The sequence below is a fragment of the Triticum dicoccoides genome, chromosome 2A, assembly GCF_002162155.2.
Source record: "Triticum dicoccoides isolate Atlit2015 ecotype Zavitan chromosome 2A, WEW_v2.0, whole genome shotgun sequence".
Classification (NCBI taxonomy): domain Eukaryota; kingdom Viridiplantae; phylum Streptophyta; class Magnoliopsida; order Poales; family Poaceae; genus Triticum; species Triticum dicoccoides.
Genome location: NC_041382.1, coordinates 708521946 through 708544872, shown reverse-complemented (window position 1 = coordinate 708544872; position 22927 = coordinate 708521946). Strand labels below are relative to the sequence as shown.

Genomic DNA, 22927 nt, shown 5'->3' with positions numbered 1-22927 from the left:
CGTGCCTGAGGAAGCTCCGCGTCATCCGCCCCGCGAGGCTTGGCACCTCGGGAGGGTCTTGGGTTTGTGTTGGTGAAGATGGGCCGTGCTGGGCCCCCCTTTGAGCCACGCCGCAGGCTGTAGGCAGGCAAGTCTGGGGACCCCCGTTCCCAGAACGCCGACAGTAGCCCCCGGGCCCAAGGCGCCCCCGGACTTGGCCGTGCAGAGAGGTGAAAGGGCAAGAGCGAAGCGCCGCGGGCCCTAACAGCCTGCGGCCTTGGGCGCCGCGTGGCAGTTGATTGGACGTGGGCGCCTCACTAACCGCGCGAGTTGATAAAGGAGTGGCATCCGCCTAGGCCCTGCTTCTTGCTTTCTCCGGTTGCTGCTCAGATCCCCTTTCTTGCGCCTCTCCTTCCTTCCTCCGAGATTTCCAGATCTGCTCTGACCGTGCGGCCTAGGGAGCCATGGCGCCTCGTCAGCCCCCGGCTGCAGCTTGGTACTCGTCTGCCCTGGACTCGCCGAATGTGTCGGAGGCGGGGCTTGCCCGGTTGCGCCAGATGGCAAAGGCGTGGGGCATCGACGGGGAGAAGGTGTTCAAGGCCGGCTCCGCCACCCCTAAGGGTCAAAGGAGCACCTTCTATCCGCTCTTCGTAAGTGCCATTGTCGCTGGCCTGGTGCCTCCCTTCTCCGAGTTCTTCTTCTCTGTCCTTCGCCATTACAAGCTACAGGCTCTGCATCTCCATCCCAACTCCGTCCTTCTCCTGGCAATCTTTGCTTATTATTGCGAAGCACATGTTGGGGTGCAGCCCTCAGTGGCCTTGCTGCGCCACTACTTCTACCTCCGGACATCTCGTGGGACTGCTTCCGCGTGCGCGAGCTTCGTCACGTCCGGCGGCGCCATTGCCATCTCGAACTCTGGGAAGAGGATTGAGGGCTTCAGGAGTAAGTGGATCTTGGTGGATGCCGGGCGCATCCACCCTCGGCTGATCCTGCCCACGGAGCAGCCCACGAGCTCCAGCGACTGGGGTCGAGCGGAGCTCACGGATCCCCGCGCGAAGATGGTGTTGGAGAAGATGGACGCGGACCTGAGGCCGACCGACATGGCGGCGGCAAAGCTGACCGTTGCGTCGCTGCTGAGGGAATTCCTGGAGCACCGGCCGGCTCCTCTTCGGCAGTACTCGCTTCCAATGTGGAGGCCCCGCCCGAACCCGGTGGCCTTGGCCGCCGCAGACCTGGCTGCGCTTCTCCAATCTCTGGTCGGGGGCAATGTGGCGAGGCTGGAGGGCGCTCCTGCGCCCTTGTTCCTCCGCAACGACTGGGAGCGGGTGGTGAAGTCCATGCCCGTCTTCAACGGGGATGAGCCAGTGCCCCTAGAAGCTCCCGAGGAACCGGTGGACGTGCCCTCCGGCGACTCCAGCGAAGATGAAGAGGGAGGGGAGCGCAGAAAAGGGCCTAACTCCGAGGCGACTGACGGAGAGTCGAGGGCTCCCCTCCCCCGGCGCAGGTCCCGCGTTCTCCGCCTCTCTCCGAATGATGACAACAAGGATGACGACGAAGACGATGACGAGCAGGGCGGCGGGAGCTTGCCCCCGATCCCGAAGAAGGACTGGACCGGGCTGATCTCCCGCGGGTATCCCCGGCCCCGGGGCGAACCGCAGACGCACCTTCCGCCTCCAAGCTTCCCGAGGTTGACCCTTCCAGCCGGCTTTCAGGCTTCAAATTTGGCTGGAGGCTGCTTGAGCTCACTGGCGACGATCCGTAAGCATTCAATTCTTGGCTTTATCTCTTGCTCTGCTTCTGAGGCTTGACGTCCGCATCTTTGGATAGGTTGGCACCCGCAGCAAAGAAGCCAAAGGGGGCTTTCGAGGTTCCATCCGCGGCGGCGCTTCTGCCCGCGAAGGAAGGTGACCGCGACACACAGGCTTCTCCTGCCCGGTCGTCCTCGTGAGGTTTGGCTGAGCCGGCTGGGGCGAGCTCAGCCCCCATGGCCCAAGTGGCTCCCGAGGTGCTCTTGCCTGCTGCCGCCACTACAGCTGTCGGGGCGCGGCAGACTCCGCCTCAGGATGTTGCAGCTGCGCTGCCGCCTTCTCCTCCTACTCCATCGGCCGCTGTCTTTTCGACTCCTTCTGCCGTTCTGGATCGTGCTGTTGCTGAGCTGGACCGACTGCGGCAGGATCTTCTTGGCGCCGACCCCCGCTTGGTGGCCGGGCGTTTAGAGCTGGCTTCTGGATGGGTTCGCTCTGACGCCTCGATTTGGGCAGCGCTAGTCCAGGCCTCGACGGCATGCGACGAGGAGAAGCAGGCCGTCCTGGAGGCGAAGGCTGCATGTGATGCAGCCTTGGGGGAGGTGGTCCACGTCCGCGGTCGCTGCAAGGCACTGGAGGACGAGTTGCAAGGCCTGCGGGATCGGCTCGCGGAAGAGGTCCGCCTTCGCCAAGAGCAGGAAGAAGGCGTAAAGGCTCGCGAGGCAGCCGTCGAAGGCCAGGAGGCGAAGCTCAGGAAGCGTCGCGACCGCCTAGGCGCGTTGGAGCAGGAGTTGGGGGCGAGGAAGGCCGAGCTGGACGGCAAGGCCCTGGTTCTTGCCGAGGACCGCGCGGCCTTCACGAAGTTGGAGGCGAAGGCTCGCTTCTCGTTGAGGACGCTTTATGACAGCGGCCTGGAGAGCCCACTGGCTGGCGCCGAGGACGGCCCCGCCAAGCTGCTTCCCTTCCTGGTTCACGCTCTTGAAGATGTCACCCTTGGCCTTGGCCCCACGGCCGAGGCCGAGGCGCGTGTCCTGTCTTTTGCAGCACTGATGCGGGTCCTCACCCACATCTACCTTCGCGATCCCGGTGTCGACCTCGACAGCCTGCTGGAGCCAGTGAGCGGTGAGCGTGCCACTGCCGCTGCCGAGGCCGTGAAGGGTCGCGCGGAGGCTCTGCTGGGGTAATTCTGGGCCTTTAGCACCAAGCCGGAGCAAGGCGCTGCCGACCCCGTTGCTCCGTGAGGCGAACCCGCTCCGCGTTGCTGCCTCGCCGCCAAGTGACTCATCGTGGCTCATGTCCTTCTTTTAATTCCTGCACACGTATCATGCCTCGGGGAGGTGTTTAAACTTGCGTTTGGCATTGAAATAACAGTGTGGACTGTAATATTTGCTTTTGAATTCCTTGAGATTAGTGCTTTTTCCTTCCTACTTGCTTATGTTCTACGCCGGCAAAGCCCGGCCCTGCGCGTACCTCACCCAACAATAATCCCGACCGGAAACCAGGACGGGACCAAGGAGTGAGGGGATACGTGACAAGTTAGGCTCCTGAGTCGCGAAGCTCAGGAGTCCCCCTTGGCGCACGAACAGCAAGTAGGGAGGTGTGATGCGGCTGGATCCACCATTCTACGTCTGCAGGGCCCGGCCGCGCGCGTGCCTCACCCAGCGATGGTCCCGACCGGAAACCAGGACGGGGCCATGGAGTGAGGGGCTACGTGACCAGTTAGGCTCATGAGTCGCGATGCTCAAGAGTCCCCCTTGACGCTCAAACGGCCTTCGTACCTTGGCTCCGCTTGGGGAGAGACGCGCGACAAACCAGGCCCGAGGGGACCTGGCCGGGCGGCGTGCGTCTGGGTGTGACCCAGGTGCAGCCCCCGTGCCCAGCCCCCTTGCGCGGCACTCCCGAAGGGAGGCGTTACGATGAGGCTAGACACTGAGCTTTGGGCTCCTTGAGGTTGATGCGGCCCGGGGGCCACCCTCAGTTGTTTATCACCAGCGCGGAGCATAGTGCTACCGTATGTGTACGGGCATAGCCGCTCCTCGGCAGTGTCGTCAGCCAGCACGGAGCATGGTGCTTCCACTGGTACGTGGGAGGGGGCCCCCTCCGGGAGGAGCCCTCGGGGCGTATACAGCCCCGCCCTGACACGTGGCTGGCACGGTAGGGCCTGGCGAGGTGTATCTGGGCACCCGTGAGCCAGCGCGGGACTCACGGGGCCCTACCTCTAGGCGGGTTGCGCCTGGCACTGGGCTTAACTTGTGATGTGTCCCTGCAAATTTAGTTAGATGTCGGCACTCTATGTCCTCGGGTCCCGGCCCTTGAGCTGGTCTCAGCCGTCGCTGGTATGCCAGGTCGCGATGCCATGGACAAGGCCAGAGGGTGAGGGCTGGAGAGCTAGTAAGAGCCCTGAGTCGCGATGCTCAGGTGCCCCCCCTTTAATGTGCAAGTGGTCGGCATGGAGGAGAAGAGGTGTCGTGGACCGGCGTCAAATAATCAAGCATGGTGGGTCTAACGCATGATCAGAAATAAACGCAAATGGGACACAGGCCACTGGGCCTGGCCCGAGCGGCTTGGGGATCACGCAGCCTGAGGGGCGCCCCCAACAAGGTAAGCTAACAACATGGAATAAAGGGATACACGCCAAAGGGACGGACCCACGCGGCCTGGGAATAATGCAGCCCTGGGGGCGCTCCCAGCTGGAAGTAAAACTCGAAAGATGTCATCTGATGATGTTGAGGACGAAGGGCTGTTGGTGTAGCAGGCTCGGGGGGTTGCGGGAGCCGATCCTCACGAGCCCCTAGGCCCAGGGGCCTCGGGAGGCTCCGGAGGCGCTGGCGGCTCCTCACGGGCCATCTCCTTCCCTGCCAGGGCTGCGGAACGCCTGGCCTCTCATGCCTCCGTGATGCCCCTCATGAGGCGCTGGTACACGTCAGCCGCGTCCGGCAAGCCTTAAGGCATGCGAACGTAGCTGTGGGGTGGACCTCCGCAATGCCCCACTTGTGAGGGACAGAGGCGCTCCAGAGAGACGACTCGATTGAGCCTTGGTATGTCGATGCAGATGCGCAGCCCACCATCCTCGCCTGGATGGGGGGCCACTGCTGGTAGGCGGCGGGCGCCCCTCATGACTCTTGACTCCTGTAGCTCCTGAATGGCCTTGCCGACGAACTCCTATGGGTCTGGACCTCCTTGCCTTGCTCCTTCTTGAGGGAAACATGCTTCAAAACACGCCTCCATGTGGTGCCCAAGCGCCTCCCTCATGACCCTAGCTAGGTCAGTGGCCCTCCAGGGGAGAGCCCCCGAGCCCTGCCTAGGGAGGGCGCCGGGCGCGCTTTCCTATGTGATGGAAGGAGGCTCCCCCTGGGCAGGCGCGGGCCCTGAGGGGCCTGCCTCCTGAGGGGCCGGGCCGGACGATGTCTTCTTCTTCTTGGGGGCGGTCTCGGGAAGCCTCCTGCTTCCGCGATCTGGGTCTTCCAGTGATGCGGCCTGAAAGGCTCGTTCCAGGGAACACACCGCGTCCTTCTCTTCACAGGGCACCGTGATGACTCCGCCGCTTCCTGGCATCTTGAGGACGTTGTAGCCGTGGTGAGTTACGGTCATGAACTTGGCCAGCGCTGGGTACCCAAGGATGGCGTTGTACGGCAGGCGAATGTGAGCGGCGTCGAAGTCGATGAGCTCGGTGCGGTAGTTGTCGCGTGCCCCGAAGGTGACAGGGAGGCGGACCTGCCCAATTGGGACCATGGAGCCGTCAGTGATGGCTGAAGCTGGCTGTAGGGCACTTGGAGGTTGTTGAACGTCTCCACGGACAGGACGTTGAGCCCTGCCCCGCCATCAATGAGGGTCTTGGTGACCACCACGTTGCTGATGATTGGGGAACAAAGCATCGGGAGGACTCCGGCTGTTGCCGCACACTTGAGCTGATCTGCTGAGCTGAACGTGATGGCGCACGCCGACCACCTCAGAGGGCGTGTGGCTTCGAGTCTGGGGAGTACTGCGTTCACTTCGCGGGCGAACTGCTTGAAGATGCGCTGAGAGGCTGGGGCTTGAGCTCCACCCAGTATGCAGGCGATCGCGCGCGGCTCCTGGAAGCCCCCAGCCTCCTCGTCCTGATGGCAGTCCTCGTTTCTCCTTGGCTGCGGCGGCAGCGGTGGGAGGCCTGCGTTGTCCAGCGGGTGATCCTCGCGAGGCTGATCCCTCCAGTCTCCCTCGCGAGGCGGATCCCTCCATCCTCTCTCGCGAGGCGGGTCTTGCCAGTGATCCTCGCGAGGTTGGTCACGCCACCCTTGGCGTGGCCCACGGTCTTCCCAGCGTCCTGCGTTTCTTCCTCCTCCTCGATCGTAGCCTCGGTCACCGCGGTCGGGGCGACGTCCGATCCTTCCTTCACGCACGGCTCGGAGTTCTTGGCATTCGTTGGTGTTGTGGGTGTGGAGGTCGTGGTACACGCAGTACCGGCTGCCCTTGGGAGGTTCGGGCTGATCTCTGCCCCGCTTGGTGTCTGGTTCTGTCGCGAGCACTGCAGCCCCCTTGCGCTTCACATCCTTGGCCTTGAGCTTCTTCTCTTCTGGGTCTGCGGCAGGCAGCTCGAGGAGGGAGAGACGCCCCTCCTCAGCCCTGGCGCACTTGTTTGCCAAGTTGAACAGCTCCAAGGAAGTGCACAGGTCTTTATGCATCGCCAGCTCCTCCTTCATCTTGACGTCGCGCACTCCGCCGGAGAAAGCTGAGATGATGACCTCCTCAGTCACCTTGGGGATCTTGAGGCGTGCGTTGTTGAAGCGCTATATGTATTTCTGCAGGGTTTCCCCGGGTTGTTGCTTGATGCGGCGCATGTTGCTCAAGGCGGGTGGCCGGTCGCGAGTACGTTGGAAGTTGGCGACGAAGCGGGTGCGTATCTCTTCCCAGGAGGAGATTGTGCTTGGAGCCAGGTTCAGAAGCCAGGTGCGAACCCCGTCCTTGAGCGCCATGGGAAACCATTTCACCATGACCTTCTCGTCCCCATTGGCAGCTTCGCTGCCCAGCTCATAGAGCTGGAGGAACTCCGCAGGGTCGGCCGTGCCGTCGTAGCAAGGAGGCAGGTCTGGTTTGAACTTGCCGGGCCACGCGACGCTGCGTAGTTCGGTGGTGTAGGCGCGGCAGCCTGCTGTGGCCACGGGAGGCCTTAGATGACGGAGAGCCTAGTCTTGCATGTCCCCATGCGCTGGAGCAGGGGGATGGTCGCGACGTGCTGGAGCAGGGAGCGCCCGGGCAGCTTCTGGCGGGCCAGGGACTTCTTGGCAGCTCTGTTCTTGCTACGCTGGCACCTGATGGAACGGGTTCCGCCCAGGGGCCATGCGCCTTGGAGCCATGGCGTCTTCTTGAGGAGGAGGCGGCCGGGCCGCCGCCAGAGCCTCTTCGCCCGCGCGGGGCGGGGTGCGGTGCAGCGGATGGGACGGCGCGGAAGAGCCCCCTGCAGCGCGGACGAGCTCGGTGACGCGGTCGAGCCATTCCTTGTAGACATCATCGACGGGACGGTAGCGCAGGAGCTCGTTTGCCGCGATGAGTGCAGCCCGAGCCTCCATGGGTGTGCAGAGGGCGCGGGACGAAGATCCAGCTGGGGCAAGCGAGGGAGTTGCGGTGCGGCCGTCTTGCCGCACGGACGGATGCTGGGACGATGCTTGCCGCTCATCCCCCGCTGGGCCGGTGGCGGCGTTGACGGCAGGTGACGGGGAACAGCGTGGATGCCCGCCAATAGGGGCCGTCTGGGCGACGCGGGAAGCGAGTGCGGCTCGGTGCTCGGCGCGGGCCCGACGAGCGTCAGACATGGGCGTGACGGTCGGAGGAGAACGGGGCGGTGGAAGACGAATTCCGGCACACCCCTACCTGGCGCGCCAAATGTCGGATTTCGGGTTCCGGCAGACCCTTGAGGTTCGAACACTGGGGTGCGTGCGGAGATTCCGCCTCCTACCTACCTGCACCCCTCTGCCATGCTTGGATCTAAACTAAGGAAAGAACAACACAAGAGACACAGGGTTTATACTGGTTCGGGCCACCGTTGTGGTGTAATACCCTACTCCAGTGTGTGGTGTGTGGATTGCCTCTTGGGCTGATGATGATGAACAATACAAGGAAGAACAGCCTCGCGAGGGTCTGTTCTTGGCTGGGGCGATGAAATGCTCGGAGGAGTTCAGTCACCTTTCTCTCTCTCTCTCTCTCTCTGCTCTCCCTTGACCGACCCTTCTAACGAGCCTCTTCCTTCCTCTCTCTTTTTCGTCCTCTCTCCTTTTCGTCCTCGTCTTCGTCCTTCCCAGCTATGTGGGTGGCTGGTCCTATTTATAGAGGCCCTGGTCCTCTCCCCAAATATTGAGCGGGAAGGGAGCCAACAATGGTGAGCTAATTTGAAGGGGGACAGCAAGTATCAGCTATCCTGACAAAAGTAGTTTTTGCCTGCGCAAAGCTTTGGTGATGACGCCGTCTTGGGCTCCACGGTGACCTCCGTCTCGTAGTCCTCCTGGTCTTGGTCAAGTTGCACCGAAATGGCAACCTTTGCCTGATGCCTCGGTACTCCGCGGCTGCGCTTGCCCCCTTTGCACCAAAGAGGAAAGGAGGACGCTGCGCGGTGTGGCACCCGCCTGGCGCCCTGAGTCACCATGGCTTGCGTCATGGGCACCTCGTGAGGTACCCCACCTTGATCTCTTCGCCTCCTCGTGAGCCAGCCTGACGAGGCCATGCCTAAGGAAGCTCCGCGTCATACGCCTCGCGAGGCTTGGCACCTCGCGAGGGTCTTGGGTTTGTGTTGGTGAAGATGGGCCGTGCTGGGCCCCCCTTTGAGCCACGCCATAGGCCGCAGGCAGGAAAGTCTGGGGAACCCCGTTCCCAGAACACCGACAGTAGCCCCCGGGCCCAAGGCGCGCCCAGACCTTGCCGTGCAGGGAGGCGGAAGGGCAAGAGCGAAGCGCCGCGGGCCCTAACAGCCTGCGGCCTTGGGCGCCGCGTGGCGGTTGATTGGACGTGGGCGCCTCAGTAACCGTGCGAGTTGATAAAGGAGTGGCATCCGCCTAGGCCCTGCTTCTTTCTTTCTCCGGTTGCTGCTCAGGTCCCCTTTCTTGCGCCTCTCCTTCCTTCCTCCGAGATTTCCAGATCTGCTCTGACCGCGCGGCCTAGGGAGCCATGGCGCCTCGTCAGCCCCCGGTTGCATCTTGGTACTGGTCTGCCTTGGACTCGCCGAATGTGTCGGAGGCGGGCCTTACCCGGTTGCGCCGGATGGAAAAGGCGTGGGGCATCGACGGGGAGAAGGTGTTCAAGGCCGGCTCCGCCACCCCTAAGGGTCAAAGGAGCACCTTCTATCCGCTCTTCGTAAGTGCCATTGTCGCTGGCCTGGTGCCTCCCTTCTCCGAGTTCTTCTTCTCTGTCCTCCGCCATTACAAGCTACAAGCTCTGCATCTCCATCCCAACTCCGTCCTTCTCCTGGCAATCTTTACTTATTATTGCGAAGCACATGTTGGGGTGTAGCCCTCAGTGGCCTTGCTGCGCCACTACTTCTACCTCCGGACCTCTCGTGGGACTGCTTCCGCGTGCGCGAGCTTCGTCGCGTCCGGCGGCTCCATTGCCATCTCGAACTCTGGGAAGAGGATTGAGGGCTTCAGGAGCAAGTGGATCTTGGTGGATGTCGGGCGCATCCACCCTCGGCTGATCCTGCCCACGGAGCAGCCCACGAGCTCCAGTGACTGGGGTCGAGCGGAGCTCACGGATCCCCATGCGAAGATGGTGTTGGAGAAGATGGACACGGACCTGAGGCTGACCGACATGGCGGCGGCGAAGCTGACCGGCGCATCGCTGCTGAGGGAGTTCCTGGAGCACCGGCTGGCTCCGCTTCGGCAGTACTCGCTTCCAATGTGGAGGCCCCGTCCGAACCCGGCGGCCTTGGCCGCTGGAGACCTGGCTGAAGTTCTCCAATCTCTGGTCGGGGGCAATGTGGCGAGGCTGGAGGGCGCTCCTACGCCCTTGTTCCTCCGCAACTACTGGGAGCGGGTGGTGAAGTCCATGCCCGTCTTCAACGGGGATGGGCCAGTGCCCCTGGAAGCTCCCGAGGAACCGGTGGACGTGCCCTCCGGCGACTCCAGCGAAGAGGAAGAGGGAGGGGAGCGCAGAAAAGGGCCTGACTCCGAGGCGACTGACGGAGAGTCGAGGGCTCCCCTCCCCCGGCGCAGGTCCCGCGTTCTCCGCCTCTCTCCGAATGATGACGACGAGGATGATGACGAAGACGACGACGAGCAGGGCGGCGGGAGCTCGCCCTCGATCCCGAAGAAGGACAGGACCGGGCTGATCTCCCGCGGGTCTCCCCCGGCCCCGGGGCGAACCGCAGACGCACCTTCCACCTCCAAGCTTCCCGAGGTTGACCCTTCCAGCCGGCTTTCATGCTTCAAATTTGGCCGGAGGCTGCTTGAGCTCACTGACGACGACCCGTAAGCATTCGATTCTTGGCTTTATCTCTTTCTCTGCTTCTGAGGCTTGACGTCTGCATCTTTGGATAGGTTGGCGCCCGTAGCAAAGAAGCCGAAGGGGGCTTCCGAGGTTCCATCCGCGGCGGCGCTTCTGCCCGCGAAGGAAGGTGACCGCGACGCACAGACTTCTCCTGCCTGGTCGTCCTCGCGAGGTTTGGCTGAGCCGACTGGGGCGAGCTCAGCCCCCACGGCCCAAGTGGCTCCCGAGGTGCTCTTGCCTGCCGCCGCCACTACAGCTGTCGGGGCGCGGCAGACTCCGCCTCAGGATGCTGCGGCTGCGCTGCCGCCTTCTCCTCCTACTCCACCGGCCGCTGTCTTTTCGACTCCTTCTGCCGTTCTGGATCATGCTGTTGCTAAGCTGGACCGACTGCGGCAGGATCTTCTTGGCGCCGACCCCCGCTTGGTGGCCGGGCATTTAGAGCTGGCTTCTGGATGGGTTTGCTCTGACACCTCGATTCGGGCACCGCTGGTCCAGGCCTCGATGGCATGCGACAAGGAGAAGCAGGCTGTCCTGGAGGCGAAGGCTGCCCGTGATGCAGCCTTGGGGGAGGTGGTCGACGTCCGCGGTCGCTGCAAGGCGCTAGAGGACGAGCTGCAAGGCCTGCGGGATCGGCTTGCGGAAGAGGTCTGCCTTCGCCAAGAGCAGGAAGAAGGCGTGAAGGCTCACGAGGCAGCCGTCGAAGGCCAGGAGGCCAAGCTCAGGAAGCGCCGCGACCGCCTAGGCGCGCTGGAGCAGGAGTTGGGGGCGAGGAAGGCCGAGCTGGACGTCAAGGCCCTGGTTCTTGCCGAGGACCGCGCGGCCTTCACGGAGATTGAGGCGAAGGCTCGCTCCTCGCTGAGGACGCTTTATGACAGCGGCCTGGAGAGCCCACTGGCCGGCGCCGAGGACGGCCCCGCCAAGCTGCTTCCCTTCCTGGTTCACGCTCTTGAAGATGTCGCCCTTGGCCTTGGCCCCACGGCCGAGGCCGAGGCGCGTATCCTGTCTTATGCAGCACTGACGCGGGTCCTCAGCCACATCTACCTTCGCGATCCCGGTGTCGACCTCGACAGCCTGCTGGAGCCAGTGAGTGGTGAGCGTGCCGCTGCCGCTGTCGAGGCCGTGAAGGGTCGCGCGAAGGCTCTGCTGGGGAAATTCCGGGCCTTCAGCACCAAGCCGGAGCAAGGCGCTGCCGACCCTGCTGCTCCGTGAGGCGAACCCGCTCCGCGCTGCTGCCTTGCCACCAAGTGACTCCATCATGGCTCATGTCCTGCTTTTAATTCCTGCACACGTATCACGCCTCGGGGAGGCGTTTAAACTTGCGTTTGGCATTGAAATAACAGTGTGGACTATAATATTTGCTTTCGGATTCCTTGAGATTAGTGCTTTTCCTTCCTACTTTCTTACGTTCTACGCCGGCAGAGCCCGGCCCCGCGCGTACCTCACCCAACAATAGTCCCGACCCGAAACCAGGACGGGACCAAGGAGTGAGGGGATACGTGACAAGTTAGGCTCCTGAGTCGCGATGCTCAGGAGTCCCCCTTGGTGCACGAACAGCAAGTAGGGAGGTGTGATGCGGCTGGATCCACCGTTCTATGTCTGCAGGGCCCGGCCGCGCGCGTGCCTCACCCAGTGATGGTCCCGATCAGAAACTAGGACGGGGCCACGGAGTGAGGGGCTACCTGACCAATTAGGCTCCTGAGTCGCGATGCTCAGAAGTCCCCCTTGACGCTCAAACGGCCTTCGTACCTTGGCTCCGCTCGGGGAGAGATGCGCGACGAACCAGGCCCGGGGGGACCTGGCTGGGCGGCGTGCATCTGGGTGTGACCCAGGCGCAGCCCCCGTGCCCAGCCCCCTCACGCGGCACTCCCGAGGGGAGGCATTACGATGAGGCTAGACACTGAGCTTTGGGCTCCCTGAGCTTTGGGCCACCGATTGAGTCTGCTGGCAAGCTGTTAAGCCAATGCCGGGCCGGTCCTTTAAGTTTGAGCGGGAGGTATTTGATGGCGTGTAGATCATCGCCGCGTGCCATGTGGATGTGAAGGAGATAATCCTCGATCCATACCGCCGGATCTGTTGTGCCATCGTATGATTCGATGTTTACGGGTTTGAAACCCTCTGAGATTTTATGATCCATTACTTCATTCGTGAAGCATAGCGGGTGTGCGGCACCTTTGTACTGGGCTATATCACGACGCAGCTCGGAAGAGCTATGTCTGTTGTGTTTGGCCCGGCCAGATTTGTTGTATCCGGCGTGAAAATCATTGTCACATGCCGTAGGGCGCCTGCGCGATCCGTAGATCGATCTTGTTTGTCTTGCCTTATCCTCCAGTATGTCTCGCAGGCCAGGCGCATTTTCCCGTGCCTTAGTTGAGCGGCGTCGGGGCATGGCTTGGGTGGAGGGCCGAGAGGCCTCTCTGTCGCGGCCGCGAGGTGGCCGGTCTGCCATGTCATGCGCTGGTGATGTAGGTGCTTCCTCCTATGATCGGGGTAGCGGCCTACGCTTCGGGTAACTCTTGGAGGGGCGTTCGAGTTCATACTCATCGGCCGCAAGGACTTCAGTCCATCTGTCAGCTAGCAAATCTTGGGCAACTCTAAGTTATTGCTGCTTTTTCTTGAGGCTGCTTGCCGTGGCTAAAAGCCTACGTTTAAAATGCTCTTGTTTGGCGGGGTCTGATGGTATGACGAATTCGTCGTCATCGAGGCTTGCCTTGGAGGGAGGCGTATAGTTATCATCCTCGACCTCTCGGTCTGCCGCTCTCTCATGAGGGCTGGCTTCTCCATCTTCCTATGCCGAATCTTGCTGAGGTGGGTGTTCTTCGGCGCTATCCAGGGTAGTATTATCTCCCGTGCCGGAATCACCGTTTTGCTTTGGCGGGATTTAGAGCGGCGCCGCTGACGCCGACGCTTTGGCTGTTTCTTGGGGGCGTCATCCCCCACTGTTCCATCGCCATCTCCATCTTTTGGAGTATCCACCATATATATGTCATATGACGAGGTGGCCTTCCAGCGCCCTACAGGTGCAGGTTCCTGTTCGTCTCCTACATCGTCGTCCATGCCGTCGATGTCTTCGGAGCTGAAGTCAAGCATGTTGGTTAGATCGTCGACAGTGGCTACAAAGTGGGTGGTGGGTGGGCTTTGAATTTCCTCATCATCCGTATCCCATCCTCGCTGACCATAGTCCGGCCAGGGCTCTCCTGACAAAGAGAGAGACTTAAGAGAGTTCAGGATGTCGCCAAAGGGCGAATGCTGAAAGATGTCTGCGGCGGTGAACTCCATTATCAGCGCCCAGTCGGATTCGTTTGGCAGGGGCGCGGGGGGGTCGCAGTCCGGGGAGGAGTCCGGATCCTCGGAGTCACGGGTCGTGCAGAGTGCGGGGCTAGCGTTCGGCTCGATCGCCTCTGAGATCGCAGCCCCTGAGGCAACGTCCAACCGCTGATCCTCGATCGGCGCAGTAGGCTCCGAATCAATGATCGAAACCGATGCGTATGCGGCCTCCAAGGCGCTGTTTGGCGGCAGAGCTATATCATGCCCATCGAGACAGTGCGGCGCGCTTGGTTGTGGCTCGAATCCGTCGAAGATCAAGTCCCCGTGGATGTCAGCCGTGTAGTTCAGGCTTCCAAACCTGACCTAATGGCCAGGGGCGTAGCTTCCGATCTGCTCCAGGTGGCCGAGCGAATTGGCCCGCAGAGCGAAGCCGCCGAAGACGAAGATCTGTCCGGGGAGCAAAGTCTCACCCTGGACTGCATCGTTGTTGATGATCAAAGGAGCCATCGGGCCTAAAGGCGACGACACAGAGGAACTCTCAATGAAAGCACCAATGTCGGTGTCAAAACCGGCGGATCTCGGGTAGGGGGTCCCGACTTGTGTGTCAAGGCCGGATGGTAACAGGAGACAAGGGACACAATGTTTTTTACCCAGGTTCGGGCCCTCTCGATGGAGGTAATACCCTACTCCTGCTTGATTAATATTGATGATATGGGTAGTACAAGAGTAGATCTACCACGAGATCAAGGAGGCTAAACCCTAGAAGCTGGTCTATGGTATGATTGTTGTGTATGGAGTTGATTGCCTACGGACTACAACCCTCCGGTTTATATAGACACCGGATAGGGTTAGGGTTACACAGAGTCGGTTACAATGGTAGGAGATCTTGAATATCCGCATCGCCAAGCTTGCCTTCCACGCCAAGGAAAGTCCCATCTGGATACGGGACGAAGTCTTCAATCTTGTATCTTCATAGTCCAGGAGACCGGCTGAAGGTATAGTCCAGCTACCCGAACACCCCCTAATCCAGGACTCCCTCAGCGATCATAATCGCAACCAAGGTAACAATTGATCGAACGGCATAATGATACCAAGCCTCGGTATGAATGGCATATTTTCTAATATTTCTAATCTTCAAACGCATTGCATCCATCTTGATCTTGTGATCATCGACGACATCCGCAACATGTAACTCCAATACCATCTTCTCCTCCTCAATTTTTTTATTTTTTTTCCTTCAACAAATTGTTTTATTCTTCAACTAAATTTAACCTCTCGACAATAGGGTCGGTTGGCATTTCCGATTCACATACATCCTACATAAATAAAATCTATGTCACGTTGGTCGGCATAATTTTCATAAACAATAAATGAACCAATAGTTATAAAGATAATATATATACCACATCCGAATCATAGACAGGACGAGGACCGACGGGGGCGGATACCAAAACCATCGCACTATATAAGATGCAATAATAAAAGTAAGAAAATAATACAAGTATACATGTAAACATACAAGTAAGAATATTTTTCCTTTCAGAAAGAAGATAAGAACAAGAGGCTCACCACGGTGGTGCCGGCGATGAGCTCGGCGCGGGTGATCGACGGCGGTGAAGACGGGGACGGGATGTGACGGACCGCTAAACCTAGACAAATATTATGGAAAATGGAGCTTGGAGGTCGAGCTTGGAGAGGAGAAAGCTTAAGTAGTGTGGCTCGGGCATTCCATCGAACACCTTGTGTGCATAGGAGGTGAGCTAGAGCACCACCAAGCCCTCTCCCCCTCGGCCAGAGAAAAACAAAGCACTGGGGTGCTCTGCTCGCGAGCGAGGGGTATATATAGGCACCTCATTAGTCCCGGTTGGTGACATGAACCAGGACTAAAGGGGAGCCTTTGGTCCCGGTTCAAGCCACCAACCGGGACCAATGGTGGTGGGCCAGGAGCGAGGCCCATTGGTCCCGGTTCATCCCACCAACCGGGACCAAAAGGTCCAGATGAACCGGGACCAATGGCCCACGTGGCCCTGCCGGCCCCCTGGGCTCACGAACCGGGACCAATGCCCCCATTGATCCCGGTTCTGGACTGAACCTGGACTAATGGGCTGAGCCGGCCTGGACCAAAGCCCTGTTTTCTACTAGTGGGCTCCTGAGTAGAGAGCTTGCCCATATCTCCGGTGAGGTGATTGGTAGCTCCGGTGTCCATATACCACGTAGGATCAATGGAGTAGGATGGAGTGCGGCCATGCTCATGGCTCGTCACCGCGGCGGCAGCTTGCTTATCATTCCCTTTGCCATTGTTGCCTAGGCCCAGAAAATCTTGCTTGAAGCGACGATGACAGCGGGACGCAATGTGACGCTCAATGCCACACAGCTGGCAGGCCTGCTGAGCGCCGCAGCAGGGACAGCAAGCAACGGGCCGGCTGCCACCAGTGATGGAGGACGCCGAACCCTGCGGAGCGGACTGAGGCGAGGCCGCCGCTTTCCCACCAAGCGGCGCCGGCTTCTGCGACTTGCCGCGAGTCTCGGCGTTGGCGGAGACAAACCCTGGAGAGGCTCGGCGCGCCTTGATGCGCTGTTCGCGGCCAAGGAGGCGCGCGTAGAGCTCGCGGGGTGGCAGTGGGGCCTCGCGACCATGCACATTCTCAATGAGGTTATCATAGTCATCATCCAGGCCGTTGAGTACATGGGTGGTGAAGTATTCATCCCTAAGTGGCTGACCAATCGAGGCTAACGTGTCCGCGAGACCAGCCATTTTGTTGAAGTAGTCCGTGATGCTGAGGCCATCAAGCTTGGTCTCCCCCAACTCGGTGCGTATAGAATGAGCACGCGCCTGAGACTGAGAGGCGAAGCTGCTGTGAAGTGCCGACCAAGCATCCTTAGACGCTGCGGCGAAGATGACCAGCGACAACACGCTCGGGGTCAGCGACGACTGTATGGCGGAGAGGATTGCCTGATCCTGGGCCACCCACACATGATGAGCCGGATGATACGGCGGCGGGCACGGGATGAAGCCGTCGACGTAGTCCTCCAGGTAGCGGCTGCGGAGGAGAGGAAGCACCTGAGCCCGCCACGACAGGTAATTGTCCGGCGTGAGCTTCACCGGAAGGAGATGTGAGAAGTAAAACAACGAAGGCGGTGGAGCACGATCCTGTGTCGGTGGCGCGTAGAGACCCATAGATGGATCCGTCTCGTGAGACGGCGCAATCGCCAAGGGTGCGCCATAGCCGGGGATAGCACCAACATACGGGTCCCCTGGTGACGGAGGAGGCGCGGCCCCGTAGGGCAGCGAAGGGGGCGGCGCCGCGTAGGGTTGAGGACGCGTCGGTGCCACATAGGGCTGCGGCGGCAGCGCGCCGTAGGGAGACTGCGGCCAGGCGGGCGGCGATGGTGGCGGAGCACCCGGAGTGGAAGCAGGGGCGCCACACCACGAGGGGCATAGGCCGGACCCGAAACACCGTACGGGTGCAGGGCGGCATACGGCGAAACGGAGGCAGCGCCATAGGTTGGGGTAGAGGCGGTGCCGTACGCCGGAGGCTGACCCTGGAAGGACGGCGGCGCCGGTAGGGCACCCGTAGTGGTCGAGGGCGACGGGCCGCCAGAGGACGGCGGCGGAGGCAGGTCGCCGTGGGCGGCTCCCGATCCGATCTGGGAGCCCGCGGGCGGCTGGGTGGTCCACCAGGCCGAGGCCGTGGCCAGGGGCTGGGAGGCCAGAAACGGCGACGAGGGAGCGACGGCAGGGGCCGGCGCAGGGGGCGGTGCAGCGACGGTGGCGGCGGCGGCGGGGGCCGGTGCACCGAGGCGGCGGGTGCAGCGGAAGACATCGTAACCCTAAATTGATACCATGTAAAACGTATGTTTGGGGGAACTGTTCGACACCCTAAACGGAGTGTGGCTATCTTATTATATAAAAGTACCAAGAGGTACAATACAATGTTACAACAGATATATAGAGGCTACGTATATATACAGTTTAACACTGGGGATCCGCCCGCTGACAACCTCCATGACGAAGACCCAGAACGCGTACACGTCCGTGTCAAGGCTGGCGCGGCCGGTGAAGAAGCTCTCGTATGCCATGTAGCCGCGGGTTCCGGCAACGACCTGCGTGGAGTGGTGCGTGACGCCGTCGTGCTGGATGACACGGGCGAGGCCAAAATGCCCCAGCCGCGCGTTGTACTCGGTGTCCAGCATCACGTTGCTGGCCTTGACATCCCTGTGCAGGATCCGCTTGCTGCTCCCGTGGTGAAGGTAATCCAGCGCAGACGCCACGCCGTGGATGATCTTGTACCGCCGCTCCCATGTGAGCTCCGGGGTGTCCGTCGATGACGACATGGACGACGACGACGCTGTTCTTTCTCTGGCGTAAAGGAGCTTGTCGAGGCTGCCCATGGGAAAGTACTCGTAGACGAGAAGCAGCTCGCCCTTCTTGTGGCACCAGCCGATCAGCTTCACGAGGTTCCGGTGCGAGAGCTTGCTGATAGTGTTCACCTCCGCCACGAACTCCTTATCGCCGCGGTTGGAGTTGACGTTCGTAGACACCCGCTTCACGGCCACTTCCATGCCCATCCTCCTCAGATACCCGAGGTAAACGGCGAAATCATTCAGCGGAGCTTCAGCACCCCGGTCCGTCTATCCTGTACGTCCATACACATGGGGATGTGTGTCACATATTTTCGTTAGGATCACGTGGCACGTTAATATCGCTGTGGTTTGTAGGGGTTCCCCACCGTGATCCGGCCTACGCCCTAGTAGGGATACTGTTCCAGGCGTCTGCTGCTTGTCCAGACTCCAGATAAGGACAGATACATGTGGGCATCTTCACAAGGGACGCAGTGAACGGACGCGTGAATCAGCATCCATCTAGTCTTTGCATAGCGCTCCCCCGATGAGCATGCTCTGCGGCGAGGACGGCGGATTCATCTGAGTTCGACCATGGAGAGGGACGGAGTTGAGTAGCTGCATCAGTTGCTGGATAGGGAAAAGGGAGGCAGAACATCAGATTGTCCGGCGGATTGGCAGGCGGACACAGAAATGCACCGCCGACGAGGAGTTCAGCACCGACGACGAGGATCTGTACCCCGGAAAAAGCGGCAGAGCAGGGGAGCTGATTATAGCACCTGCAGTTCGTTGCGACGGAAGATAACTAGCAGCGCCCTGCCCAAATCATACAGATTCTGTGCAGCCAATTAGTACATGTGGTCGTCCGACGGAGCGGCGCAGGCGCGGCCGTGCTCGCACTCCATGGGAACGCCGCCTCGGAGCTCATCCATAGAACTATGCCCTGAGAACGAACAAGGTGTTGGTGATGGGGGGACGAGATGCTCGGAGTCACGGGCGTGTGTCCATACACTAGCGGCACAAACAGACAATACTACGCAGAGCCTACGATCGACCAGAACCTGCATGCGGTACTGTAGCAATGCGTACCGTAACCCAGGACTGCCACCAACTGACTGCCACGGTAATGGCTTCGCATAAACGGCCCTAACTGAGACGCATCTCGAGGTTCAGCGCTCGGGACCAAGCGCCAGGATAACGCGACCCCGGTGCGTAAGAACGGTGCCGGAGCCGCCTCGGCCGTGCTTACGGCCATCGCCGAAGTCCCTGGTCGCGTTCCTGAGATCCCTGAGCTTAAACCTGACGGGGCCATGGGCATCGATCATCTTCTCGAGGTTGCGGTACGCCAGCCTCGCCTGCCGCGTCAGCCTCCACCAGACGAACAAGGCCATGAGCATCACGCCTACGGTGAGCGGGATCAACACGGCGAGAAACAGCTTCTGGCGCCTCCTCACATACCCCCCGTCATCTCCGGCCGTCGCGTTGTCGTACGTGGTAAAATTCCAAGACTTGACCTGGTTCAGCTCCGCGAACTCGCCGGTGGAAGCCGCGAAACCCACGGAGATGTTGTCCAGCAGATACCGCGACAGGTCGATGTACAGGTCGTTGGAGAAGATCCTCCCCATCTGCAGCACGTCGGTGCTCAACACCGCGCCGTCGTACGCGAGCGTGACCTTCAAGTCTGACCCGCTGGAGAGATCCAAGGAGAGGTTGCTAAGAGGGGACTGCCCGACGGACCTGACGCTGTTGAGGTCGAGGCCGACGTGGTTGCCGTCCATCTCGGCCTCGAAGCTCCTCCGCGTGTCGAACTCCACCGCGACGATCCGGTTCGCCGGCGCGCCGTCGGTCTTGTTGTTGGTCAGGCCGAGCCACTGCCCGCTGCTGTCGCTGGGCAACGAAGGATTGTTGGTGAGGAAGAAGGCCATGCCTTCTCCGGTGCCGCTCCCATTCAGGCCGCCGCCCTGCGGGATGATGTTGAGCACGAACTCCGTCCGGAAGGAGGTGAGCGCCGTGCGCTTGGCGTTCCACAGCGTCTCCTTGGCGTACACCACTCTCCCCGACTTGTGGCTCATGTTCCCATTGCTCGGCGTGATCTGCAGGGAGTTGTTTGAGATTGCTGAGCCCGGGCTAAAGCTGAAATCATCCCTGTTGCCTGTGTTGAAGCTGGGATAAGTGAACTGCAAGCAACTGCAGGTTGAGGTTCTGCCTAGGGGTGGGCGTTCGGTAGAAACCGAATTCGCTATTTTTTTCAATTCGGTTAGGAAAACCAAAAACCGAAAATGACACCAAATAATAGATAACCGAAAATTCGGTTAACCAATTATTCGGTGCGGTTATCGGTTTTATAACGAAGTCTCATGCTTTAAATATTTGCGCTTGAGTGGTAGCAGCGGCACTCCCTTATATAGGATAAATATTTGGCAAATCTCCTTGCTCCGGCGATGTGGGACTAAATGAACAAGGTACTGGTAAGCTGTACGCTCGCACGGCCGGACACACACTTCACAAAAAGCCCACGTGAGCTGGGCCTCCATGCTTGCATGCAATTTCGTCAGGTAGGCCCACGTTACGCGAGGCACGCGCGGACGCGCGGTTCGTTGGTCCCTGAAGCGATCGTGGCCTCTGGGTGAGATCTAAAAAAAGGGATCGTGGGCGTGACTCTCAGGAGAAATTGGATATGCTTGTTTTCGCGTTGTCATTTACGTGTTTAACGCTGACTCATGTTGTTCGGTTTTTGTTCGGTTAACCGGAATAAAACATAACCGACCGAATTTTGTTCGGTTATTAAACTTGGAAACCGAATTTTACAGTCATAGAATAAAAACCCAAAATTTCGGTTTATTCGATTTCGGTATCGGTTCGGTTTTCGGTTCGTCGGTTTTTATGCCCACCCCTACTGCCTAGGATGACGGCAACAGCTGCACAAGCTATGCAGAAAAGGCTCGACATGCTGTCAGTATTGGTTATTTTCATGGCTAAATCGGTCCTGTAGCTTCCTGCAACTTTCTCAGGAAAGAGGAAGATGCCAGTTCATATGGTCCGCCTACTTTGCGTTTCAAGAGAGAGGAGGGGAGGAGTTGACAAATACCTGGTGACAGAGTCAACGGGGCTCGTTAGATACAGCCGGCAATGATATTTCTGCAGCTGCACAAAAGGTTGTTGAGTGTTAAATTAATAATCTGTGCAGGCAAAATGTTCAAAGAAATACTACTTACGAGTAATATATTTCATTACTCGATCATCTCCTTTTTTTCTTTTTCTTTTTGCTTGAGATGGAACAAAGAGGGTTATATGCGAGGAATAACGAGGCTATTGACGAAGTAGAACAATGACATTACTCCTTTCGTTTCATAATATAAGAGTGGATTTTACATTAATATAGTGTAAAAATGCTCTTATATTATGTCACTAGTGTCAAAAATGCTCTGATTTGTGACGTGGGAGTATAATTGAACATATAAATCAAGCTACGCAACCCGCCTTCTAGCGCCATCGCTGGTTCAAATTCATCCGGCTCGCTCGATGTGCCTCGCTGGCCGACGCCAGCGTACTTTCCATCGCCGTGGTAAACATCCGTGCATTCATTTTTCTGTACACTGTCTACTCGGGCTAGAGCGGCTGACGGCTGGGCCAGCCTCTAGCGCGGGTCCGTCTTGCAGTCACGCCCTGTGTTCGTATTTGTGTCTGGGTGGAAAAAGGCAGCGGTGATCGTGGGTTGCGAGAGCATCCATCATGGGTGGACCGAGTCAAGCCCGAGAAAATATCCGCGCCGCCTCCTCTCCTTCCTCTCCCTCCCTCTTCGCCTCCTCCTCTCCTTCCTCTCTCCCTCCGCGCCGCCTCCTCTCCTCTTCATGCGCGGCGGCGTCTCGTCATCCCTAGCCCCCGCCATAGCCTCCCAACCCCCTCCCCCTCCTTCCTCATGAACCCTAGCAGAGAAGGAAGGAGAGGAGAGGCGGGAGAAAGGGAGAGGAAAGATGAGAGGAAGGTGCGGAGGCTTACGGGAGATGGTCACCGGCCGGCGTCGGCCTGCGCTGGCGAGGTCGGGCGTGACCTTGTGGTTGGCGGCGGCTCGATCCGTTCCTGAACCGGGAGCTGTGAGGAGGCCGGGGCTCGGGCATGATGCACAGGAGGCTGCACCCCGCCTCCATCTCTACGCGTGCGGCGGCGACCTCGGGAGGAGCTCGAGGCACAGCGGTGGTCCACGTCACCGCCGTCGGTAGGAGGAGCGTGGGTCGCAGAGACGGCCGACTCCATCCGGCTTTCGCGCTGCCGTCCAATCCATCCACCCGAGAGATCAGTCCCCGCGTCCTCGCCTACATCCTTTCTCGCTGTCACGTGCGCTCTCTCCTCCGTCCTCTTACGCACGCCCTCATGGCCAGATATTTGGTAAATTCTTTTCTGAGAATAAATAGATATTGTGCCCCCATTTGTTTGTTGTTTTGCCCAGCTGAAAGGTGGATCAAATATGAAATACGTGAACGTTCAATGGTGTGAAAAGCAAGCCCTAGTTTTGTTGAAATTCCATTGAATCTCTGTGATACCTAAGTACTAATGCTCATACTTTGCAATTTTCTCTCCACATCTTTCAGTCATGGGTTCTTGAGGAAAGCAGGTAATGCATTTTGTTTGTGTCAACTATACTGAATCTGCAAAGCCTTTTTTGTCTGCAGAGAAACTCACACTCTGCATTAGTTGCAAAAGTTGCTGATTTTGATCTTAACAATTGCAAGGAAACTATGAAGAAACTTGCACAGTTTGGGCAGCGTCAGCAGGCAGAGTTGTTGTTCAAGTAGCAGCAGATCACCAGCGCGCGGACTAGGAGATCCAGGTCATGGGCCATCCCCATTCAGGTAAGCTTGCCTTACATTTGTGTTTTTTGTTTGAAGGTTTTTTAGGGCTTCTTTGATGAATTACTCATATGTGAGGACATTATAGGCCATGCACACATTGAGTGCACAGATTCAACTTTCTTTTTTTATCCCTTGGTAGTTCTCACTGAATCTTCAATTATGAATATCGTTGCAATTAGCAAGCAACCCTGATGGCAGAAGCTAGCTAGATGCCCAGATTGATGTGTTCCGTTATTCTATGCAGATTCTGCACTCCAACTAATTGTTTTTCCGTTGTTAGCCGGATCCTTCATGGTTGGA

General features: G+C 59.2%; 1 protein-coding gene across 1 annotated transcript in view; it reads right to left on the bottom strand.

Moving 5' to 3' along the window:
* Positions 1-22927, bottom strand: part of LOC119358153 — a 172964-nt gene that overhangs the window by 80920 nt on the left and 69117 nt on the right. The window contains exons 2-4 of the mRNA XM_037624833.1: positions 19000-19704; positions 17375-18031; positions 15576-17267 (exon numbers count right to left, since the gene is read on the bottom strand). Coding sequence (XP_037480730.1) covers positions 15576-17267; positions 17375-18031; positions 19000-19704 — 3054 coding nt within the window. The remainder of the gene's footprint in view (positions 1-15575; positions 17268-17374; positions 18032-18999; positions 19705-22927) is intronic.